Source organism: Hevea brasiliensis, chromosome 2 (genome assembly GCF_030052815.1).
Source record: "Hevea brasiliensis isolate MT/VB/25A 57/8 chromosome 2, ASM3005281v1, whole genome shotgun sequence".
Taxonomy (NCBI): domain Eukaryota; kingdom Viridiplantae; phylum Streptophyta; class Magnoliopsida; order Malpighiales; family Euphorbiaceae; genus Hevea; species Hevea brasiliensis.
Window position 1 is genome coordinate 22,774,950 of NC_079494.1, and position 27,090 is coordinate 22,802,039.

The 27,090-nt window shown below is 35.7% G+C and overlaps 1 protein-coding gene across 3 annotated transcripts in view; it reads right to left on the reverse strand.

Moving 5' to 3' along the window:
- Positions 1-15,888: 15,888 nt before the first annotated feature.
- LOC110667111 (aspartic proteinase 36) overlaps positions 15,889-27,090 on the reverse strand; it is a 51,953-nt gene continuing 40,751 nt past the window's right edge. For all 3 annotated transcript variants that reach the window (XM_021827839.2, XM_021827840.2, XM_021827841.2), the window contains 2 exons: positions 22,769-22,840; positions 15,889-16,695 (listed from right to left, as the gene is read on the reverse strand). In XM_021827839.2, coding sequence (XP_021683531.1) covers positions 16,547-16,695; positions 22,769-22,840 — 221 coding nt within the window. In that variant the 3' untranslated portion in view covers positions 15,889-16,546. The remainder of the gene's footprint in view (positions 16,696-22,768; positions 22,841-27,090) is intronic.

Consider the following 27,090-nt stretch of genomic DNA (forward strand, 5'->3'; position numbering starts at 1 on the left):
GGGAATGGATTGGTTAGCCAGGTATCATACCATGATTGACTGTAGACTGAAGACAGTCACTTTTGGTCTCCCTCTATACGGTGATGTGGTAATACATGGGGAGAGGCAGTTATTACCGTCAAACATCATTTTGGCTGCACTAGCCAGAAAGATGATCAGAAAAGGGTGTGAAGCATACTTGGCACATGTGATAGACAACCAAGTGGGGAGTCCAGCATTGAGAGACATCCCTACAGTATGTGACTTTTCGGACGTGTTCCCTGATGAGTTGCTAGGATTGCCTCCAGAAAGAGAGGTGCAATTTGAGATTGATGTCATGCCTGGTGTGGACCCAATCTCCATAACACCATACAGAATGGCACCAGCAAAATTGAAAGAGTTGAAGGTGCAGTTACAAGAATTGTTTGACAAGGGCTTTATTCGCCCTAGTGTATCACCTTGGGAAGCACCAGTACTATTTGTTAAGAAGAAAGATGGCACTTTTCGCTTATGTATTGACTACCGACAGTTGAATAAGGTGATAATAAAGAATAGATACCCATTGCCCCGCATTGATGACTTGTTTGATCAGTTTAGGGGTGCAGCTGTGTTCTCCAAAATTGACCTGAGATTAAGTTATTATCAGTAGAAGGTGTAAGAGCAGAGTATCCCAAAAACTGCCTTTAAAACTTGATATGGCCATTATGAGTTCCTAGTCATGCCATTTGGGTTAATTAATGCTCCAGCTGCTTTTATGGATCTGATGAACACTATCTTCATACTATATCTCGATCAGTTTGTGGTGGTATTCATTGATGACATATTGGTCTACTCGAGGAGTGCAAAGGAGCATGATAGACATCTGCGGATTGTACTGCAGACCTTAAGAGAGAAATAGCTATATGCCAAACTATCAAAGTATGAATTTTGGCTGAAGGAAATATCCTTTTTGGGGCATATAGTATCGGCAGAAGGCATTAAGGTAGATCCTAGCAAGATAGAAGCTATCCTTAATTGGAAGCCACCTAGGAATGTCACAGAAATTTACAGTTTTCTGAGTTTAGCTGGATACTACCGCCGATTTGTGAAGGGGTTCTCTATGTTAGCTTCTCCACTGACCAAGCTGCTTCGAAAAGATGTGAAATTTCAGTGGATGGATAAATGTTAGCAGAGTTTTGATGAGTTAAAGAAATGTTTGACTGAAGCTCCAGTCCTGACTTTACCTTCACCGAGTAAAGAATATACAGTTTATAATGATGCTTCTCACAATGGGTTAGGCTATGTACTGATGCAAGACCGAAATGTTATTGCATATGCATCACGCCAGCTGAAACCGCATAAGAAGAACTATCCGACACATGACTTGGAGCTTACAGCTATTGTGTTTGCTCTTAAGATCTGGAGACACTACTTATATGGGGAAAAGTACTATATCTACACAGATTGTAAGAGTTTGAAGTATTTGGGTACTCAGAAGGAGTTGAATTTGAGACAAAGGAGATGGTTAGAACTGATTAAAGACTATGATTGTATGATAGACTATCAGCCAGGAAAAGCTAATGTGATGGCTGACGCCTTAAGTAGCTAGACTATGGCAAGTCTACAAGTTTCTCCTTTGTCAATGGTACATTAGTTGAGAGCATTACATGCCAGCTTAAAAATTAATGATGAAGGCAGACAGTAATTGCATGGCATGTACAGCCAGTGTTAATTGATCAGATCATAATGGCTGCTCAGAATGATGAAAGATATCAGAAACTACTGTAAGAAGTCCGACAGGGCAAGAAAACCGAATTCTCTGTGAGAGATGATGGTCTCCTACTACACCAGGGCAGAATGTGCATTCCTAATGATGTTGACATGAGAAAGATCATTATGAAGGAAGCACATGAGTCTTCTTTTGCTATGCACCCTAGTGGCACTAAAATATACAGAGGGCTAAAAGAGAATTACTGGTGGATAGGCATGAAAAGGGATGTAGCTGATTTTGTCTCCAAATGCCTAACTTGCCAGCGAGTGAAGGCAGAGCATCAAGTACCAGCTGGTTTGTTACATCCATTACCAGTGCCTGAATGGAAATGGGAGCGAATAACTATGGATTTTGTTATGGGACTTCCAAGGACACAGAAGAGCCATGATGCAGTATGGGTCATAGTGGACAAATTGACCAAGTCTGCTCATTTTCTGCTAGTCTGGATGGACTATAGTTTAGAGAGATTGGCCAAATTGTACATAGATGAGATTGTGAGACTACATGGAGTACCAGTATCGATTGTATCTAATAGAGATCCTAGGTTCACTTCTAGATTCTGGGGTAGTCTTCAGAAAGCCCTAAGAACTAGATTGAACTTCAGCACGGTATTCCACCCATAGACAAATGGCCAATCTGAGAGGGTAATTCAGATATTGGAGGATATGCTGCGGGCTTGTGTGATTGAGTTTGAAGGTAGTTGGGACACACACTTTCCGCTGATTGAGTTTGCTTACAATAATAGCTACCAATCAAGCGTAGGGATGCCTCCATATGAAGCTTTGTATGGCAGAAAGTGCAGAACTCCTTTGTGCTGGGATGAAGTAGGTGAAAGAAAGATGATTGGGCCAGAGATTATTTAGCAAATAGAGGAGAAAATCAAACTGATAAGAGATCGACTCAAGGCTACATCAGATCATCAGAAGTCCTATATTGATCTGAAGAGGCGAGACACTGAGTATGCAGTGGGTGAGAAAGTATTCCTCAAGGTTTCCCCTTAGAAGAAAATTATGAGATTTGGCAGAAATGGGAAACTAAGTCCTCGTTTTATCGGACCATATGAGGTTCTGGAAAGAGTGGGTCCTTTGGCATATTGTTTGGCACTAACTCCAGAGTTAGAGAAGATACATAACATCTTCCATGTGTCCATGTTGAGGAGGTATAGATCAGACCCATCTCATGTACTACCAGTAGAGGAGATTGAAGTAAATCCAGAACTCACATATGAGAAAGAACTCATAGAGATTCTGGCTTATGAGGTGAAGCAACTACAGAATAAGCAGATATCATTGGTTAAAGTGCTATGGAACCATCATTCGGGCCAAGAAGATACTTGGAAATGAGAGGAGGATACGAGAAAATAGCACCCACAGCTGTTCAGAGACTGATACTAGATAAAAATTTTGAGACGAAATTTATTTTAAGAGGGGGGGAGAATTGTAACACCCCTACATGCATAGCCTAGTATATTTCACTGTTCCGATAACCGGTATCGGTCTGGACAATTAAGGGGATTAGAACCACATCTAAGACACTTAGATAAGCCCTGAATGCAAATAATTAGTGATTATCAGATAGTTAAGTATAAATAAGAAAAACTGAACATAAAAGGTTAAATGAGCTGGGAGTCACAGCGATGGGTGACCTTCCCGGAAAATGACTGCGAGGTCAATCCTAACCCTAATTTTGAACTGGAAAATGTGACGTCGCGGTCCTAAGGACTATTGCAAACCTAGTGGAAAAGAGAAACTCACAGAAAAGAGCTGATAAGTAGGTCAAATAATTAGCTCAGGGATTCGAAAGAAATATCGAATTATTTACAAACCGAATCAGACTAGCGATGGGCAAATTGGTCAATTCAGACCTGGAGGAAACTCTTGACCTAACTATCCAATAAAATTGAAGAAACCAAAATTTTGGAATCAAGAATTAAATTAAAGAAACAAGGAAAAATTAAGGAAAAAGAAAAAAGAATGAAAATTTGATTCATTACCTCACTTGAATGACATCATACATGATGTCAAAATGTAATTATAATTTCCCCAGTAATTGACCAAGTCAAAATTTACTTTAATTACACATAAAAACAAAAAAAAAATAAAAATAAATTTCATTTCTTCTTCTTCTTCACTTTTGTCCGAGACTCATACTCCTCCTCTACCTCCATTTGCAACCACCATGAAAGCTTGGTCTCAAGCTTTTAATCCATACATTTAACCCTAATTTCCCCAAAAATTCCCCATAAACCTTGCTAATTCCACTAGAAAAGAAGATTGAAGAAACAAAGTAAGAAAGAAAAGTGAAGATTTGGAGAATTAGAAATCAAAGTTGAGGTTAGTAAGTAAACTTGAATTTTGTTATTTAATTTCTATGTTTTTAGTTAAGTTAACTTAGAATTTAACTTAAATTCAAACAAAAACCATTATGGGGGACTAAATAGAAAATTTGGCCAGCAATAGGGGGAAATGGAATTGCATGAATTTGATGGAATTAAAGTGTTAATTTAGTTGAATTAAGCATGTAAACAAGATCTATGCACTTTAATTTCGTTAGATTACACAATTGAGGAATTAGGGTTCTTGAACCTTGAAATTTGGCGGAAAAAATTAGAGGAAATGGTCAATTGATGCAAATGACTTTAATTGAGGCTAGAAATGGTCAATTAGGACCATTTGTGATGTGTTTGAATTGGTAGAAACTAAATGCAATTCGGATTGGTTAGGGGTCCCAATCTGGCATATTGACCTAAGTCCCTTTTAGGGACCAAAACTAAAAATTTACCAACTCAATTGGTGTGAGGCCAATTCAGAATGAAATTAGACACATAATGACACATTTTTCATTCAAAAACTATGCCCAGAAAGTAACATTAACATAGTGAACAATTAGGTCAAATCCGGATATTGTGCACTGCCACTGTACCAAAATGACCAAATGAATAGTGTTTATTTATTTCGCCATAACTTGGTCTAGGCAGGTCCAAATAACCTAATTTTTGTGGCATTGGAAAGGTATGACATAGCACTACAACTTTCATGAAGAACAACAATCCAAATTCTGTCCATAACCCAGTCATTTTGCCACCCAAAAGTTAGTTGTCCAAAACTGACATAACCTAAATAAGCCCAGAATTCTAGGTAACACCAATCTGGCCAGCCTTATTCAAATGACCATATCTTGGGCTAAAAAACTCTAAATGGAGTGATTCAAAAAGCAAATTAAAGATAAGACAATAAGGAACAACTTTGATGAGGGACACTTAGCCAAATTCTCACAGTAAACAGGCCAATGGAATAGTACAAAACAGGGCACAAAAACTGAAAATTTGAAATTGTCATTAGGAGACCAAAAGAAATTGAAGGGGCAACCAAAACCAACAAATTAGGCACCCAAAATATGATATGTGGGTGTAATTGGAATTCACATACCTATTAAGCATGAGAAAGTCAACATTTTGACTGGAATAGTGCCATGAATAGTAACCCCGAAATGCAAATTTCAAAGAATGTTAATTTAAGCATATTAAGATTAGAATTAAGTAGACATGAATTTATTTATTGCATTTATTATAAGTTATGATACTGAAACACTGCAAATTGTATATTTCAGTTGAGAAGAATACGGAGAAAGGAAAGGAAACATCGAGTCAAGGCCTAGAGGAAACTCACACTAGGTTTGTGCACAACATAAAAACTGTCTTTAAATTTCTTTTGCAAATTGTGTGAAATGGATTGTGACAATTAAATTATGACTTATTTGTATTGAAAATTTTGATTGAAAGAAACAATATGCTATTGACCAAAACTATTGGAAAAATAAATTGTATCTGTTTGATTTGCAAATTAATATTTAGAAAATTGCTAAAATAGTTTGAAACCACAGTGTCATGACCAAATGTTTGAATGTCTCACTGGCTTGACTAGTGGGAGAAATTAGTTTTGTATTCCCTCTCTAGCTGAAATGTTGAGGTGTGTGCCAATAGAGGAAGAAATTTGAATGGGTACCCATAGATTTGAGCTAGCTAGCCTTGGTATTCCTCATAAGCCTTTGGCTATTGAGATGAACAATATATTAATGGCATGATATGACTGTGTTTTTATAAAAAAAATTGTGACTTCTGAAGTGAAAAATTAATTGACTAAAATTTTAAATTGTGTTTTATATCTGTGTACCATTTTCAGTACCATATTTGTATAAGTGTAATTTAATTTATGCATAAATTAGTATTTTTAGTATGTTGTGCACCACTGAGTTATTGTACTCAGTGATGGCTTTTTATTGTTGTCACAGGTAGAAAGACTAGTAAAATAGCCGAGTGAGCTGCTGAGGATCATAGTACTACCTTTGAATCTTTTATCGGGTATTACATTATACCCTTATTGTACATATTTATTTTGATGTATGTGACTGTATGTACACTCTGTAAATTGGTCTTGAGTAGTTATACAGAACTTGTAATAATATTATTTTGGATTTTCTGATGTAAATTTAGACCGATGAATGTAAATCAATTTTTCTTTAATGTAATGTGAATGAAATTCTTTAGTATTAGTTTTGAAAATAATTGAGTTGAGTATTGACTTGAATTATGGAGTTGAAAAAAAAAATTGTGTTGATTTGAGTTGTGATGGTGGTTGATTTTGATGAAGTGAATTATAGGAAGTGCTTTTCTACAGGTAAAAAATTTTAGTTTTTCTCAATTACAGACGGCACTTTGCCAAAATTTCTACAAAATTTGCTGAAAAATAAAAATAGTTAAATTTTTACCTAACATTCAAACTCCAACTAAAAGTTTTTAATACCTGTTAAAAGTGCTCGCCACCTTCAAAAAGAGATAAATTGTTTTGAAATCCCTTGTAGTGTATTTAATGAGTTATCGGTAGGTGAAGTTCAGTAATTCATTAAGTATACTATAGGATCATGTTATGCCTTACAGAGGGGTAGGGTGTGACAATGCCAATAGGTTTTCGATAGCAGTACTGCCTATGGCTTCATCCCATTTCGTGATTTATGGCATATAGTGTCATTTTGTGATATTATGGCTTTTTGCCATTTTGATACTCTTGATATACTTGGCCTTGTGCCTGATGATTTTTATGGCTTATTAGCCATTCTGTTACACACCTGGCAAACACTTTATGACCGATGGTGTGATGACCTGTGGTACTTGGTACCCAGTGCCAGTTTACCCATTTATCCAGTCCAGTCAACTGGTATAGGTTACTTGGGCAACCAAAAGAAATCTTAATAATTTATAACCAAATAATGACATAAAATGTATTAAATGGATAATATTACGAATAATTACTAAATATTTAGTCTGCATAAAATAATACCATGATTTTTGTATATTTAATTATTTTAGTTTATTTCTATTTTATATTAGCACCACTAAGCTGTATTGCTTAGTGCGTCGCTTTTTGCCACCCGTTGGTACTGGAGACATAGATAGAGAGCCCAGCAGACCTCAGACTGGGTGAGAGTTCAGATTTTACATTAAATCCGGTGTCACCTCCACTACAGTGCATTTTGGGTAGGACGACTAGGCTCCATCCAAGATTTAATATTTTGTATTTTGTGTTAGATATTTATCTTATTATGTAAATTATGGACTTATGTAACTATTTGTAATTATGTAAATTAATGGAGTTTAGTATTTCATTTCTGAATGAGTACCATTTTGATTATGTATGAAATGTATGAATGAAGATTTGAATTTGAAATATTGAAATAAGAATCAAGATTGAGAAAAGTTATACATATTTGAAATTCTTGTTGAGACTTTTAACAAGTGAAAATCGTCAAAATTATGAATAAATTAGGAAAAACTCTGTTAGTTTTTTCGGTCAATAAATTGACCATAAATAAATAAAATAAAATGTAATTACTAAGAAATGAAATAAGATAAGTTAAGACGCTCCGGCACGCTGTGTGACATTGCCTTGCTCGACTACACTGTAGTCGGGTGAGGGGTGTCACATTTAGTGATATTAGAGCATGATTTAGGCATTTTTGGGTTTAGATAGAGTACATACCATACATTGCATTTGTAGGAATTGAGGTGACACTAATGCAGATCTATTTGTTTTTTATTATTTTGGTTAGGATATGGAACCAACATCGTAGAGAGTGGTAGAGGAAGAGGTGGAGAGCCATGCTCCACACATGGCTGAAGCTAGAGGCAGGGGAGAACTTGCTCCACCTACACAACCTCAGCAGGCCTTGTTTCAGTAAATTGCTAAATTTTTTAGACAAATGACTGGGGCCCTTCCACCACCTTAGCAGTCATCCCAGAAGTCCCATCTGGAAAAATTAAGAAAATTTGGGCCTGTGGGCTTTCTGGGAAAGAAGGAAGATGATCCTATAATAGCCGAAATTGGCTAGACAAAACAGAAAGGTTACTGAGACAACTTCACTGCACTCTAGAGCAAAACCTGGAGAGTGCTATGTCCCTATTTTAGGATGATGCTTATCAGTGGTGGGACACAGTATCCAGGGAGGTGCAGCCAGATCAAATCACATGAGAATTCTTCCTCATATAGTTCAGAAAGAAGTATGTCAATAGTGTGTACTTGAAAGAAAGAAGAAGGGAATTTATCAGTCTGAGGTAGAGACAACTGTCAGTATCAGAGTATGAGCAGGAATTTGTGAGGTTGAGTAGATATGGAAGGGAGATCGTACCCACTGAAGCTGAAAGGTGCGAAAGGTTCGAAGAAGGGTTAAATGATAATATCAAGCTCATGATAACAGCTTTGGGGATTACATACTTCACAAAATTGGTTGAAGCTGCATTGAAAGTGGAAAGAGTCAGAATTAATGAGCAGAACAGAAGGGATAGACAACAGAAGAGAGGTCCAGGTCAGACCAGTTCTTCCCCTACACCTGGTAAGAAGTTCAAAGGTTCTCAATCTCAGGGCCAGAGTCAAACACAAGTTCAAGGCCAGTCCCAGAGGCCCATATCTCAATTCACACCGAGGATAGGCCAATCCACACTATCAGTGGGTAGCTCGCTAGGAACAGTGTATAGAGGACCAGCCCCAGCAGTCTTTCGGCCTGTCCACACTGCCATAAGTGACACAAGGGTGAATGTTGGCGAGTGACTAGGGATTGTTTCCAGTGTGGGTCTACTGAGCACCAGATCAGATATTGCCCAAGAAAGACTGCTACAGCTACTCCAGTACAAGCAATGGGTAATGTTTGACCACAAAATGAAGTGAATTGTGGCATTTGATTGGGAATTGGTAGGCTGCCTTGTGGTTGTGAATCTGGACCCTTGGAGTCCAGTGTGTTTGGGCAGTCCTAATTGGAATTGTGTGACTTTAATTGGTGCAAGGCCAATTGGAGGTGAAACTAGACACATAATGACACATTTTTTATGGAGAGACCCTGCTCAGAAAATAAACTTAGAATGACTTAAAAATTGACCAAATTTGGGTAACCAATTATGGACTTGGTAAAAGTGACCAAATGAATTCATTTGGCCATAACATTGCGTAAAAATGTCCAATTGACTTGAATTTTATGTCAATTGAAAGCTTAGACAATTTAGAGCAACTTTCATGAAGAACATAAACCAAATTCTGACCATAACCTAATGATATTGTCCACCAAAGTCAGGACACCAAAACTGCCAAAACCAATTTCTGCCTAGAAATTCTGGGTAATGGCCAATCCGGCCAGCCATGGGAAAAATGGCATAACTTGAGCTACAAAACTCCAAATGGAGTTATTCAAAAAAGAAATTAAAGAAGACACAATAAGGAATAACTTTGATGAAGAGAGTATAGCCAAAGTTTTTACTGTAGACAGGCCTAATGGAACAGTGAACTTAGGTAAGCCAAAACTAAAAATTTAAGATAACGTCCATTAGGCTTGGAATTGAATTTGGCAACCAATGCCAACACATATAATATTCAAAATGTGGTATGTTGGTGTCATTAGAACTAACATACCCATTGATTATGAGAAATTCAATATTTTGGTTGACTAGCAAGATGGATAGTAACTCCTAAATATTAAGTGCAATGAATTACACAATTAACTTTGTAATATGCCCTAGTATGTCTAGTATGATTGGTTTGGATAGGTTGGCAAGCCAATAGGGTTCTGATATCAATGTTACATATGGTTTTATACCATTCTGTGATTTATGACATTTTATGTCATTCTGTGATATTATGGCCATTTTGCTATACTTGAAACGCTTTGCCTTGTGCCCAATGCTTATTACGGCTTATTAGTTGTTCTATTGCACACCTGGAGACAGCTTGAGGTACTTGGTACCCGATATCAGTTTACCCATTTATCCAGTCCAGTCGACTGATATAAGTTACTTAGGCAACCAAATTAAGTCTTTAACAAATTATTACCAAATAATGAACATAAAAGTACTAAATACATAAAAATGTTAATAATTACCAAAAATTTTAGTTTGCATGAAATAACAATATAATATCTGCATATTTATTTATTTAGTTTATTTTAATTTTATTTAGCACCACTAAGCTGTATTGCTTAGCGCGTCACTGTTTGCCACGCGTAGGTACTAGAGACTGTGACAGGGAGCCCAAAAGACCAAAGTTACCTCCATTACAGTGCATCCTTGGTAGGACCCTTAGGCATCTTTTGGATTTTGTATTTTGCATTTTGTAATAAATATTAGTTTTTATTCTGTATATTATAAACTCATATAATTATATGATGATGTAATTATCTGTAAATTTTATTACTTAATAAAACTTAAGTATTTCTCCATGAAATTGAGTTTAATTATGATATGAATGAACTTGTAAAATTGTGTTGAAATATTGAGATTTTTGAGAAATATTGAGATTTTGTTGATGGATATTGAAGTTGATGATATGAACAATATACTTGGAGTGTTTTTAACAGGTTCAGAAGAACTGTTTTTCTAATTTATAGCCGGCATTCTACCGGATTTTCTGTAAAATTTATGAAAATCCTTATTTAATCAAAATTTCAACGAATGACATAAATGTTAGAAATTCAACCTAAAAGCCTTTTAATCTATGATATAAGAATTGCAAATTATAATAAAATAAGATAAAATGCTACGGCACTCTATGTGACATGTCTTGCTCGGCTATACTGTAGACGGGTAAAGGGTGTCACAGGTTCGGTCACCTATCGCTGTGGCCTCGGCTAATTTAACTAATTATGCTTTGTTTTCTTTATTTCCATTTACCTTCATATAATTGCTATTAATTTTTATTCAGGGCTTTTCTGGTTGACACAGATATAGTTCTAGACATCCTGACTGTCTGGACAGACACTAGTCACTTGAACAGTAGAATGTATAGACTGCTTAGTATAGGGGTGTTACAAAGGTAGAACATCAAGTTCCATCACGTTTGTTATAGCCTATAAGCATACCTGAATGGAAATGGGATCGGGTCACCATGGACTTTGTAAGTGTTCTACTTCTCACACAGAAGAAGCATGATGCAGTATGGGTGATAGTAGATAGATTGATGAAATCAGCACATTTTCTGCCAGTCAGAACTGACTACTCACTGGAGAAACTAGCAGAATTGTATATCAGTGAGATAGTTAGACTGCATGGAATCCCACTTTCCATCATGTCTGACAGAGACACGAGGTTCACATCAAGGTTTTGGAAGAAGTTGCAAAGCATTGGGCACACAACTCTATTTTAGCACGGCTTTTCATCCTCAAATGAATGGACAGTCAGAATGAATAATTCAGTTAAAACTTAAAACTCATTAAATTATTGTAAAAATTAAATTGAAATGATAGTAACACCATGAAATATGTGATAGGTCCTTGAGGATATGCTGAGGAGTTATGTTATTGAGTTTGAGAAAAGTTGGGACAGATACCTCCTACTGGCAGAATTTGCCTATAACAATAGCTACCAAGCTAGCATTCAAATGGCTCCGTATGAAGCATTGTATGGGAGGAAATGCAGAACGCCATTGTGTTGGACTAAATTGGGTGAAGATAAGCTTGTGGGACCGGACCTGGTAAAACAGACTAAGGAGAAGGTTAAATTGATAAAAACCAATTTGAAGGTTGCCTCAGATAAACAAAAGTCTTATGTTGACTTGAGGAGAAAGGATATAGAATATGAAGTTGGCGACAAGGTGTTTCTCAAAGTCTCACAATGGAAGAAGGTATTGAGATTTGGAAGAAAGGGTAAGTTAAGCCCTAGGTTCATTGACCCATATGAAGTCATTGAACGTGCGGGTCCAGTGGCCTACAGGCTAGCTTTACCACCAGAGCTTAACAAGATCCATAATGTGTTTCATGTGTCTATGCTGAGAAGGTACAAATCAGACCCTTCACATGTCATCTCCATAGAAGATATAGAAATCCAACCAGATTTGACATATGAAGAGGAACTAATAAGAATTTTGGCTCGAGAAGTGAAAGAATTGAGAAACAAGCAGATTCCAGTGGTGAAAGTGCTTTGGAGGCACCACAACACCGAAGAGGCAACCTAGGAAAGCGAAGAGACGATGAGGCAACAGTTCCCTCAACTGTTTGCATCAGGTAAATTTCGAGGACAAAATTTTTGTTAAAGGAGAAGAGCTGTAACGCATTCACTTTAGCTAGTCCGTACATTCTACTATTCCGATGACTAATATCGATTCAAACAGCCAGAATGTCTGGAATTATATTTAAACTAGAGTGAAGAGTCATAAATAACCCAAATAATGATAAGAAAAATCAAGAAAAAATTTTAGAAATGAAATGCAATAAAGTTAAATGAGCCGGAACTACGGCGATGGGTGACCTAATGGAAAGTGACTGTAAAGAAAGTTAGCAACCCTAGACCTGTGGAAAACCCTATGAAATAATTTTTGGGACTCCAGTGAAGAATTATTGAGGCTTAGATGACAATAGATTACTAAGAAAATACAAAAAAAATTAAATCAATCGGTACAGACAATTTTAGCTCAATGAGCCAAATGAAGGGCATTTTGGTTATTTCACCTTCAAAGATGATTTTTGACCAACTTGTCCATTTAAGTAAGTGAGTTATATGATATAAAATGTGAACAAATATTGATAAAAATTTAATTAAAAATGAGCAAAAAATAGAGAAAAAGAAAATGAAATTTAATCCTAATTATTACATAAGCCTTATGTATGGGTGATGCACTAAAAATCTCTTAGCCAATCAAAATTCAACAAGCACACTTAAAACACATTAAAAAGAATAAAAGAAGTCAAAATTGGAAAAAGAAAATCTACTCTTCTTCTCCTTCCTTGGCCGAACCCATTCTCTCTCCTCCCTCCATTGTTTCTTCTTCATTTAACCTTGCTAATCCTTGATTTCTCACCCCAAAATCCATAAATTTCTTCACTAGAACTTGTCATAAAACCTTGCTAAGGTGTTTGGCTGCCAAGAAATTAAGAGAAAGTGAAGATTTGGACTTCTTAAGATTGAGCTACAAGAGGTTAGTGCCAATTCACTTCCTTCTCTCTCTATATTCTTTGTTAGGACACTAAATTGAATGAGAAATTTTGGAATTTAAACAAAGTATACATGTTTGAACCCCTTTGAATTTTCAGCAACCATGGTAGGGAGAAGAATTAGAGTGTGTAATTCCATTTAAACTTAAATTCTAGTTTGGTTATGAGCATATATATGAAGTATAATGTAAATTGCATTTATTATGTGTAATAGGGAAATTGTGGTTAGGGTTTTGAACCCAAAAATTAAGGTTTTGCTCAATTGATGGTGAATTGGTGTTCTAATAGTCAATTAGTGACCATTTGAGGTGAATTGACCTTAATTTGGGACCAATTGTGGCATAGAATAATGAATTGGTGTGCTGTAATTTTGTGCCAGAAATCCAAGACTTGAGTCCAGTGTATTTGGGCAGCAACAACTTGACTTATGTAGCTTCAATTGGTGCAAGGCTAATTATAGGTGAAACTAGGGACATAATGCCATATTTTTAATGAAGAGACCCTGCCCAGAAAACCAACTTAAGGTAACCTAAAATTAGCCTAAATCCGAGTAACTAAAATTTTAGACCTGAAAAATGACAAAATAAACAGTGTTTGTTCAATTGGCCATAACTTTGTGTAAAGAGGTCTAAATGACCTGATTTTTAAACCCATGGGAAGCTTAGACAATGTAGAACAACTTTCATGAAGAATAGAAACCCAAATTCTGACCATAATCAATTAAAATTGCTAGCCAAATTTAGGACACCAAAACTATCAGAACCAATTTTGCCCAGAAAATCTTGGAATGGACCAATCCGGCCAGTTATGGTAAAAATGTCATAACTTAAGCTACGAAACTCCAAATAGAGTGATTCAAAAAGGGAATTAAAGTAGACACATTAAGGAACAATTTTCATGAAGAAAGTTTAGTCAAATTCTCACCGTAGATTAATCTAATGGAACAGTAAACCTAAGTGACCAAATCTAAAAATTTGAAATAACTTCCAATGAGCTTTGAATTAAAATTGGCAACTAATGCCAACATATATAAAACCCAAAATGTGGTATTTTAGTGTAATTTGAATTTGCCTACATATTAATTATGAATAAGTAAATATTTTTACATGAATAGTAAAGTAAATAGTAACCACCAAACATCAAATGCAAATAACTAAACAATTAACTTTGTTAATATGCCCTAGTATGCCTAGTAAGATTAGTTTGGATAGGTTGGCATGCCAATAGGGTTTTCGATAGCAGTACTGCATATGGCTTCATGCCATGCCATTTTGTAATTTATGGCATATAGTGCCATTTTGATACTCTTGATATATTTGGCTTTGTGCCCAATGATTTTTATAGCTTATTAGCCGTTCTATTGCACACCTGGCAAACACTTTGTTACCGATGGTGTAACGACCCGAGGTACTTAATACCCAATGCCAGTTTACCCGTTTATCCAGTCCAGTCAACTGATATAGGTTACTTGGACAACCAAAATAAGTCTTAATAATTTATAACCAAATAATGACATAAAATGTATTAAATGAATAATATTAAGAATAATTACTAAAAATTTAGTCTGTATAAAATAATACCATGATTTCTGCATATTTAATTATTTTAGTTTATTTCTATTTTATATTGACACCACTAAGCTGTATTGCTTAGCGCGTTGCTTTTTACCACGCGTAAGTATTGGAGACACAGATAGAGAGTCCAGCAGACCTCAAACTGGATGAGAGTTCAGATTCTGCATTGAGTTCGGTGTCACCTCCACTACAGTGTATTTTGGATATGACCACTAGGCTTCATCAAAGATTTAATATTTTGTATTTTGTGTTAAATATTTATCTTATTATGTAAATTATTTGAAATATTGAAATAAGAATTGAGATTGAGAAAAGTTATTCATATTTGAAATTCTTGTTGAGACTTTTAACAAGTGAAAATCGTCAAAATTATGAATAAATTAGCAGAAACTCTGTCAATTTCTTCGGTCAATAAATTGATCCTAAATAAATTAAATAAAATGTAATTACTAAGAAATGAAATAAGATAAGTTAAAACACTACGACACACTGTGTAACATGCCTTGCTCGACTACACTGTAATCGGGCGAAGAGTGTCACATCATGAGTCTATATTCTCCTGAATTTTCTTCAATTTTTGACAGCTTTAACCAGCTTCCTACTTGATGCCCAAATTTTATTCTCAATTAGTTTTCCTGATTATTTCTAGTTTATTCCTCTCTAGTTTTCCCAAATTATTCCTAATTAGCATTATTTATTTCTTGCTAATTATTATTAATGTGAACTCTATTAGAGGACTTTCATTGTAATAGATATGAGAGTTGAGTTTAATAATATCACGAAGTATCTAACATATTCATGTTAATGGCGAATTGACTATCCAAAGAACTTATCACTCTTCAATCTCCCTTTTCTAAGAGTGGCATTCAAATCCGTGTTTGTTTTCTAGCGACTCTTCTTATAAAAAACAGGTGCAAGTTCCACCTTTACTATTTGTTTTGTGGCAATCTCATCTTATCCAAAAAAAAAGTGCAAAGTTCTTTTTTTTTCATTTTGTTTTTTATTAATTTTGAAATTATTGGTGTGAGTGCTTTTCAACGATCATAATTATTCAAAGTACCTTGCCCTTTCCATGTCCAATGGATTTAAAAATAATAATAATAAAATAAAATAAAAAACCTCAAATTTCCACAAGTGAAGAGGCCCAATCTTTTTTTTTTATCATACATAAACGAAACTTTTCAACATAAGGTATCACCTCAAATGTACAACACATAATTACAAGTTAAAGATAAAAAGGAGGCAGGGAATGGTGGGGGCACTTTCCAACTTTCTTCGCCAAGACTTTTAGATGAATGTCAGCACAGTTGTATGTATTTCTTATGAAAGCTTCGTATATGCTTCCTTGTGCCAGTCATGTTACCAAGATCTAAATGTTCTCAAAGTCGCATGTTAAACAGAAGAAGCATCATAAAGTTCTAAGATTCAGGCTACTGTGTAGGCTAAAGAGGACAGAAGACCAATGGGCATATGGTTCTGCCAGAGAACTCCTGTGCACTTATGCACTATACATGTCACAAAAAATTCCCATTAAATACACTGTTTTTATAGCACTTGCTAGAAAACTAAGCCATGTAATCAATTAAAGTCTATGTACAATCAAACCTGCTGTAGGCTCCTATAGGTTTCCAAAATTCACTGTGGGAAGAAATATTGACCCAAAGTGAATGTCAGGTAAAAAAATATATATAATCCACCATCAAATTTAGTGAATTTTCATTTTAATATCTGATTTTCTTTATCTGTGTTATGACCATTGCTATTTTCTGCTGGTTCTCGCGTTTCAGTAAACTAAAGTGTGCAGCAGCGTACTGAGCAACAATAAGATTATACACCACTGAGCATTTAAACTGCAAGCGGAGTAAATGGAGTGGGAACCTATTAAATGCAGTGTTCCAGTCTGTTCGTCCTGCACCTTGATGGTTGAAGAGCCTGAAATCAAACACAAAAAGGTCAACATAGATGAAACGAGACAAAAAAAAAAAAAAAAAACTATATGTAGACCATTGATGATCATTTCACAAGCCACATTCAGTCAAAATCAAGCCAGAAATAACAGCAATTCCCAAAATTTTTAGGATTTAAAACCAAGATGGGTAATGGGAGAAATATAATCTTTTTGAACTATTGACAGATGTTTAGCCAATACAGACAGCAGTTAATTAGTAAAAATTTCAAACCTAATACCAATTTAATGAAAGAACACTAATTGATTTCTACAGTCATACCATGTACCAAAAATAAAAATAAAAGACGTGCAATTTAAGAACCATTAATTAAAACAAGCGTTGTTGTGGACATATAGGTACTTTATGTTGCTCTGGACATCATCACACAACAGATTTTGAGGATCACCTATAATTTTTCTAAAATGATAAATAAATATATTAACTATAGCTACAACTAAGCCTTAATCCCAAATTAGCTAGGGACCACCATATAAATCTTTTTTCGTCATTCTATTCTATTTGAAACCAATTCCACATCAATATCCAAAAATTATAAATATTTTTATATTAATTTCCTCCACGTCATTTCAGGTCTATCCCTTTCCCTTCTCACTCCTTCCATCACTAACTTATCACACTTTTGTACTAGGACATTCGATGCTCTATATTAGACACAGTCAAACCATCTTAATCGACTCTTTCATTTTATCCCCAATGCATACTACAAACACTCTCTAATGAATGCGATCATTCCTAATCTTATTATTATCGTAATACATCCATCTTAACATCCATATTTTTGCCATATTCATTTTGTGAGTATGTTTTATCTTAAAGACTCAACATTCACTATCATACAATATAACAGGACTTACCTTTCACTTTATCATGGATCCTATGATCACATAATACACCCATTGCACTCCTCCATTTCATCTATCTTGTTTTGATCTTGTGAGTTACTCTTCTGGATGATAAAATATAAATACTTGAATTGCCTGCATTTTAGTACTAAAACTCCATCGAATCAAACCTCCCATTCATTTCTTATACGAGAGCTAAACTCGCAAAGTATATATTCCGTCTTACTTCTACTTAGCTTAAGACTCTTACTCTCAAGATTCATTCTTCACAACTCTAACGTCTGGTTAACTCCTACGATGCAATCAGTTGGTTCGATTTCAAACGGAACCAAAAAAATTAAAAATCAAATTTCATGAATTTCCAAAACGAAACTATACCACTTTTATTAAAGAAACTGAACCATACCAAATCGAAATATTTAATTTAGTTGTCAATTCAGTTATACAACTTAAAACTTGAACAAAGCAAAATTTCATCGCAAATTAGAAATTACAACCGAGATGCAAAAAAAGCAACAAAAAAATTTATTGTTTTTTCAATCAAAAACTAATATTTCTAATAGTGAAGGGAATTCAATTACACAAACAATAATCTTCTAAAACTTACATCAATTGAAAAATTACAGATTAATAAAATATACAAAACGACATTCAAACATTCCTAGCAAAAGATGGTGAACAACAAAACGAGGAACAAAAACCCACATATACAGTCTCACATTCAAACATTCCTAGCAGAATCACCATCATAACCATCCATTTCATCACCGTCATTATCATCACAATTCCCTCTGAGTCCGAGGTGTTGACATTAGGTGTGCTACTAGTTAGTTGAGGAGCATAGTAAAGATTCCTATCACTGGCACGATGGCTGGATGAGTATAATGGGGAGTGCGTAGGGATTTCTGTCACATTGTCATCAGCATCATGGGTAATGATGCTGGCGGGCTTAGTAGTTGAGGGGTGCTAAGATTTAAGAATTAGAAGAAGAAAAAGAAAAAGAAAGGAAGGAAAGAAGAGAAGAAAAGGGAAATAACCCAAAGGGCTATATCTTTTTCTCATTAATTCTATAAATAGAAGGTTATAAGGTTATACACACACACACACACACACACACAAATCTCAAATAATTACTCTACTTAATTAGGAATAAAACTCCTACCTATTAAGGAATCTAAATGAATACATCAAATCTACTAATTAAGAATCAAGCAATTAGGAATATAACTAAACATAAATATTGACTTTTCATAACACTCCCCCTTAAAATGGAGTATGGAATCTCATCAATTCCAACACTCTCCATTGATAAAATTCTTCTTAGAAGAATACAACAGGTCTATCGATCCTTCAGGTTCAAAAACAAAGTAACAGTATTGTACCAAATTCAAAAAAACCTATACAAATTTCCAAACTTCAACAAACCTTTAAGGAAGTTTCTAAATAGGGCAGCAGCTTACAAAGCTTGAATCTCCTCTTCAAGATGACCTAGAAGTTATCTAAGAGATACCAGCTAGTCTCGATAGCCAACAACCAAAAGAGCCCTTAAGAGAGCACTAATAAAATTCTAAAGCAAAACACAACCAGACGTGGGAATAAACCCTCAAAATTGCTCCACATACACATTAGAACCTTCAAAGGAGTACCAACAGTAGCTCACCCACACAAACAAGGACCAATAGTTTCCTCAGAAGCTGCAGCAACAGGAAACAGAATACCGACCTCAATCAATAAAGAAGCATCACCAAGATGGAGGCATTGAAACTAAAAACACATTTAAAACAGAGCTTCAAGCCAAGTTGTGCAAGAAATAGGACCCAATTGGACCCAAAAAGGTGAACCAGAGCACCTTATCAAGGTGAACCAACACTCATCACACAGCCAAAGTTGTCACCAAAGCCATCATATTTCAAAAATAATCACCCAAAGTTTAAAGATACTAAAAATACACAGAAGAATACATTTAATGACTGAATGTAACTAAAGGTACCCCTGAAGCAAAACACCCGAAAGTTCCAATATCCCAAAAACTCCCTCAAATCCTCACCAAACACAATAATCACAATACCAGAAGCAACAGACCCAGACTTGAATATGCCATGGCAGCAAAAGTAACAATATGCCTTTTAATGGACAAACTTGAATACCAAAGAATGGCACAAGCAGCATGTCATAGAAGTCAACTCTCAACCAAAGAACAGCTTCAAAAAATACCTCAAGCAAAGTTACGCAAACAACAAAGCAGTAAAATAGATTACCAAAGGGATACCTCAGTAATATCCCTAAATCTGTTTTCAATCACTCTTTCCATAAATTCATTGCGTGACTCATCATCTTAATACCCTAATGGATTGTACAACTTTGGATGTCTCCTTTATTAATGAAGATATGAATCAAAGTATTCTTCCTCCAGTCAGTTGGCATTTTTTCCATATTTTAATATGTCATCGAACAGCTTGGTTAGCTAAGCCATTCCAACCTCCCCAAGGCATTTCCATCATTCTATCAAGATACCATCTAGGCCTCAAGCTCTCCTATCTTCATATTATCCATGGCCTATTAACTTCAAGAAACATGATTCTACGTGTATTTAAGGTTCTTATCTGTCAAAGGAACAATAAGGCTTGTAAAGTCAACCACGTGACTCTTATTGAACAGATGATCAAAGTACATCTTCATCTCTCTTTGATAGAGTTCTCTCTCGATAAAACTTGTTTATCATCATTAATACACTTGACCTGATTTAGATCTCTACCCTCCTCCTTCAACCATGCTAACTTATACATCACTATTTCCCCCTCCCATATTCCCAACTTTTAGTACAAATTGGCTAGAGATTCGCCACAAGCCTCATTAACTGCTTCTTTTAGCTTCTCTCATTGCCAACTTGTATTTCTCAAAAGCCTCCCCATCTTTTGCCATTGATAACTTTTTATATAATTCTATTTCATCTTGAACCTCCTCAATCCACCACTATGACTCCTGGGCGTAGTCCTCTACCTTTGGATACGCTTAATAGATACATTCCTTTCTTAATGCAACTCGCCGTTATCCTCGAAGCGGTATCAACATTATCAACTAAATTCCATACACCTATCAATAACTTCTCCTTAATAGCTATTTGGTTCGTCCCTTCTAGGTTCCACCATCAAGTTTTACGTTGCATAAATCTTTTTTGGGGAAAGTACAATTTAGTACCCTATACTTTCGTCAAGGATTAAACTAAATTTCATTGCAAATCAAGGATTATACTATAGCACCTTTAGCAATTTGGGGATTCAATGGGTAACGCCATTAATCGTGGTAACATAGCGCAGCACCACATCAGACACAACATGCTAACGTCATCCCAATGTATGACATGGCATGCTGACATTAACGCCACGTCAGCACCACATAAGAAAATTCCTTACTTGCAAAAGGCTGAAAGTACCGAGTTCCTAAATTGCAAACAAAACAAAACCCTGAATGCTAAAAGCGCAAAAATTTCGAAAGTATATAAAAAAAAAATTAGGAAAGAGGGAGAGGAAAGAAATAGAAACAGTTAGGAAAGAGAGGGAGGCATGAAGGGAAGGGGGGGGACTCTCTCTCTCTATACATATCTCTCCCATGCCTCTCTTTATCTCTCTCTCTCTCTCTAATTTTTTCTCTCTTAATTAGTCAAAGTGAGAGAGAGGAAAGTTGGATAAAAATTAAGAGACAAAGGGAGAGAGTTAGAGAGACAGGCAAATAGGAAAAGAAAGAGAGAGAAAGATAGAGATAGAGATAGAGATAGAGGGAGCGAAATGTAGAGAGAGTGAGACAGAGAGACTCCTTTGCCTCTCCCTATATCTCTTTCTCCCTCTCTATCTCACTGTGTCTCCCTCACTCCATATCTTTCCCATTCTCTCTCCCCCACCAATGCCACTCTCTCTTTTCAAAATTTTCTCTCTCTCCCTCCCTCCCTCTCTTTCCTAATTCTTCATGTACTTCTGAAATTTTTACGTGTTCAACATTTAGAGCTAGAACTTTATTTTATTTACAATTTAAGGAATTATACTTTCAACCTTTTTGCAATTCAGGGATTTGATAAGATGGGCAATGACATGGCACGTGCCTCGATGACATAGCACTGACATCAGCATGCCACGTCAGACGCGGCTCTAATGTCAGCATGCCTCATCAACATCACACAGCGCAGTTAACGGTATTAGCTAACTTTTCCTCAATTTGCTAACAGCGCAATAGTATAATTCTCGATTTGCAACAAAATTTAGTTCAATCCTTGAATTGAAAATGTGCAAAAGTACAGAGTACTAAATTGTACTTTCTCCATATTTTTTCATTCTTCATCACTCTTAGCTTCACATCTAAAATGACTAGCCTATGTTGAGTAGTAAGAGCCTTACCAGGAACACAGTTCAATTCAATTTATTTTTTTTTATTTCTAAAACCAAATTGAATAGACCGAAAATTAAGAAAATGAAAGCCGAACTAATAAACTATAAAGTCAAATTATAAATAAAAAAAATAAAAAATAAAAAAAAAATTGACTGGTTTGATCAATTATCTCAGTTTGAAACTAACTCTACTCACCCCTAGTTATTTAAAACATGTATACTCAAAGTTAACATGTTAAGCCTATATTTGTTGGGACATTCTTTAAAACTTTAACTAATTCAAATCTCAATATTCAATTGGAACTTGATTGAAGTAGACCGAGCTATGGTCTGATTCAGAAAATCGGAACAATTCAATCCGATATCGAAACCAGCCAAAATCAGATTGACCAAAACCAATATTGTAATTGAACTAGACCTGAACCGGCCAGTTCGATGTAGTCCGATTCCAGGCCAAAACTGATTTTTTTTTATTTTTTTAAATTTTGGAAAAAAAAATCAACCGTTGAATTTGATCAAAACCAGAACCAGAAATGAGGGGGCCTAGTGGTCTGATTCCATTCCCCTTAAACCTTGAACTGGAACTGCCAATTTTGACTAGAAACCAACACAGTAACCACCCTCTTGGGAAGAAGGGTTCACTTCTTTGTTTCAATGTAACATGAAGATATGGCCCAAAATACCAAAAAAAAAAAAAAAAGCACTATAGTTCATCCAATTATTCATATGCTAGTACCAGTACACATTGCATCAAAAAGAGGTACAATTAAACAAGCAATGGCATTTAAAAGCCGAGGAAAATAACTTTACTCACAATTGTACTCGGTCCATCCAATGGCTTGATGTTCAAGATCATACAAAACTAGCTTATTTGAAAGTACTAAATCTGCACAGGAAAATATACTTCGAGTAGGGATTAAAAGAATTTCACACACCACATACAGGAAAAGATACTTGGAGCATGGATTAACAGAATTACACACAATGTAAATTTTTGGCCAACCAAACGTATAATCATTCATTAATTCGACAAAACCCAAGAAAAAAAAACTCCAGCAATTGTCCGCTAGCATTGATTTAACTCATTTGTCACATATCATGGTCATTAGCAACATATTTAGAAAGTGACATGGTAAATCCAATTTTCAAAATCTATATGCTCAGTTTTTCCTCTAGGATTTAACCCAAAATCGTTTAGAATGGAGAAAGAGAATCCATATAGCCAACCCCAAATTCTTAGGATAAAGGCTTAGTTGAGTTTAGTTGAGTTGAGTTGAGTTTTATATACTCAGTTTTTCCCCCCTCTTTCATTTAGATTTTACTTTGGGCTAGACCCTAACAATCACGTATCATAGAGATTAGATTAGTTGAAGAAAAACTATAAGCTTGGGTAAGAGATAGATTTCTTAAAATGGACGAGATTTTAGGCTGGACAAGTGCAATAACAGTCTAAAACCTAAATGAAAAACATGGAGACAATTTTATAGTTCTAAAGAAAAAACACATTACATGAGAAAAACATCAACACATCTTGCATGAGCATACATTGATATGTATAATGTAAATGGGTGCGGCATTTGAAATTTGAATAACAAAAGCTACAAGGTTTAAATTATAATATTTACAAAAATGTACTAAATGATATAATATGAAACCTAGACCAGAATATATATATATAGAATGGCTCATTTACCAATTCAAGCATACACCATGTTGCTATGAATCAAACCAAGGTATGATTTTCTTTGGTTTTTGAACTATTCGTTTGTAGTTTTTAACAAAAATAACCAATTTGTTTAGGACTCATATTTCTTTTATTCATTAGGGAAAAAGTTACTAATTAGCCCCTGAACTTTTGGCCAAGGCTCAATTGAGCACTTAAGTTGTTTTGGGGTATAAAATTGGGTCTGTTAAGATTATTGCAGGATTCTGTACAAGGCTGGGATAGTGTAAGAATTGTGTACCTGTAAATTAGGCTAACATTAAGAATTAATTTAGGGAAGTAATCTTAGGATTGATTTAGGTAATCTTTCCCTTTTCATTGTAAACTAACACTATATATTCCTCATTTGATTTAGAGAAGAATACACATCCTATTTTTCCAAACATCAATTCTCTTCTTCTTTTTTCACTCTCTTTTCTTCCTTTTACATGGTGTTAGAGCCTAAGATCTGATCATTCCTTTCTCTCTACTATACTTTTCCCATATTCCACTGTTTCTGAGAAACGAGGCTGCAATCTCTAGTTCATAGGTGCTTGGGGGTTGTTATGGAAAGTCAATCATTATATTATTTCTGTGTATATTCTGTATTCTGTATTCCTATTTAGGATTTCTTATTTAGGATTTCTTCCTAATTAGTATAACACAATTATAGGAATCAATTGTATATAAATACCCATGTACAGATTAATTGAAATCAATGAGAATCATCTCTTTCTACATCTCTTTCTACATGGTATCAGAGCAGGCCATCTAGGGTGACTATTTGTTCTCACCACCCAGCTCAGGAGAGACCTTGGCCGCCGACCGGCCGTTTCGATTCCGATCAACATTGCCAGCGTCGCCTCAATCCCCTCATTCCACCACTGTGTGCTGTTGCCTGATCCAGTACACCATTAAAGGACTTCTGAGGTTTGGCTCTCAGATCCTATTTCGGTATTTACTTGATTTGTGATTTTGGATTATTTTGTTGCTGTCAGCACTTTGGATTAGCGTTTTGGTTAGTTTCTTTGTCTCAACAAATGGCAGACAATAAGAATGTTATTTCTGATGTGATTCCGATGATGACTAAGATCACGGAACACAAACTTAATGGTTCAAATTACCTGGAGTGGAGTAAGACTGTTAGGGTCTATTTGCGTAGCATTGATAAGGATGATCACCTTACTAAAGATCCACCTACTGATGATACACAACAAACTTGGCTAAGGGAGGACGCTCGGTTGTTTTTGCAGCTTCGGAACTCGATTCACAGTGAGGTAATTAGTTTAATTAATCACTGTGAATTTGTTAAAGAATTGATGGATTACTTAGATTTTCTGTATTCTGGTAAAGGGAATATCTCCCGTATTTATGATGTTTGTAAGGCATTCTACCGTGCTGAGAAAGAGAATAAGTCTCTCACGGCTTATTTTATGGATTTTAAACGGGTATATGAGGAACTTAATGTATTGTTGCCTTTTAGTTACGATGTGAAAGTTCAGCGAGCCCAACGGAGCAATCGGTGTTATGAGTTTTCTTGCAGGCCTTCCTTCGAGTATGAGGCGCTAAATCTCGATTCTTTCGATTCGAGATTTCCTCTTTGCATGAAACATTCACACGGGTCCTTCGTGCAGAGTACCCAATCTTCACAACTGCCAAGAGTGCTCTTATTTGCCGTAATCCAAATGGACAACAGGGTAATAGAAGAGGAAGTAGAGGAGGAATTACAGAAATGTAATGTCAGCGTAATGGAGGCTAGTTCTAATCAGGACTCAAGAGGAGTCATTTGTTATTATTGTCATGAGCACGGCCATACAAAATATAATTGTCCATGACTTGGAGGAAAAATCAGCGATCACAGATGGCAAATATGGCGTGAGAGGATTCTACGGTATCTTCCTCGAGAAAAGCTTTGGTATCTGCAGAAGATTTTGCACGTTTTCCCGATGTCGTGCATCTCTAAAGCCTACCGGTTCCCTATCATCTGCGATCATTGAGTCGAGTAAATCCACTACATGCCTTGTGTCTTCCTCATCCAAATGGGTTATTGATTACGGTGCAACAGATCACATGACGAGTAATTCTAGTCTTCTATCCGCTTTTGGTCTAATCCCACTTCCTCTCATTACTTTAGCTGATGGTTCTACTTCTTGTGTCATGGGTTCTGGAACTGCGAATCCGACTTCGTCAATTTCTTTGTCATCTATTTTGTGTCTACCAAATTTCTCTTTTAATCTACTTTCTGTTAGTAAACTTACTCGTACCTTAAATTGTTCTATTTCCTTTTTTTCTGATCAGTGTTTGTTTCAGGATCTTACGATGAAGCAGATTATTGGTAGAGGACGTGAGTCAGGTGGTCTCTACATTCTGGAAAATCATGTACCGCGGTCGCTTGTTTGCTCCAGTACCGTAACACCTCTTGAAGCTCATTGTAGATTGGGTCATCCTTCTTTGTCTACCATGAAGAAGTTGTGTCCTCAGTTTAAGTCTTTATAAGTACTAGAATGTGAGTCGTGTCAGTTTGCAAAACATCATCGTTTGCCTTCTGTGTCTAGAGTCAATAAACGGGCTTCATCCCCTTTTGAGTTAGTTCATTCTGATGTTTGGGGTCCTTGTTCTGTTACTTCTAAAACTGGATTTCGTTATTTTGTTACTTTTGTTGATGATTACTCTCGTGTTACTTGGTTATATTTAATGAAGAATCGTTCTGAGTTGTTTTCTATCTTTTGTGCCTTTTGTAATGAAATCAAAACTCAATTTAATATTTCTGTGCGCATATTAAGAAGTGACAATGCTAAAGAATATTTTTCAGCACAATTTCAGTCTTACATGACACAAAATGGCATTCTTCATCAGTCTTCCTGTGTGGATACCCCATCCCAAAATGGCGTGGCCGAAAGAAAAAATCGGCATCTTCTTGAGGTAACTCGTGCTCTTCTTTTCGGATGATGAAAGTTCCTAAACACTTTTGGGCGGATGCGCTTTCTACGGCATGTTTTTGATCAATCGTATGCCGTCTTACATCCTTAATGGGGATATTCCTTATACCGCTTTGTTCCCTACAAAATCTTTGTTTCTGTTGAACCCGTATTTTTGGTTGTACTTGTTTTGTACGTGATGTTCGTCATGAGTTACTAAATTGGATCCAAAGTCTCTCAAATGTGTCTTCCTTGGGTACTCCGATTCAAAAAGGGTACATTGTTTCTCTCCTACTCTTAATCGTTATCTTGTTTCGCAGATGTCACATTTTTTGAGTCCACTCCATTTTTTCTCAATCATCCGTGTATGAGAGTCGGGGAGGAGGATGATATCTTAATATATCTTGCCCAATCAATGTCTAGTCCTCTCTCACACTGTTTCTTACGTCTCTAGACCTACTCGGCCTCCCGTTGTTCATGTTTATTTCAGAGATTGAGATTACCGACTCGGATCCT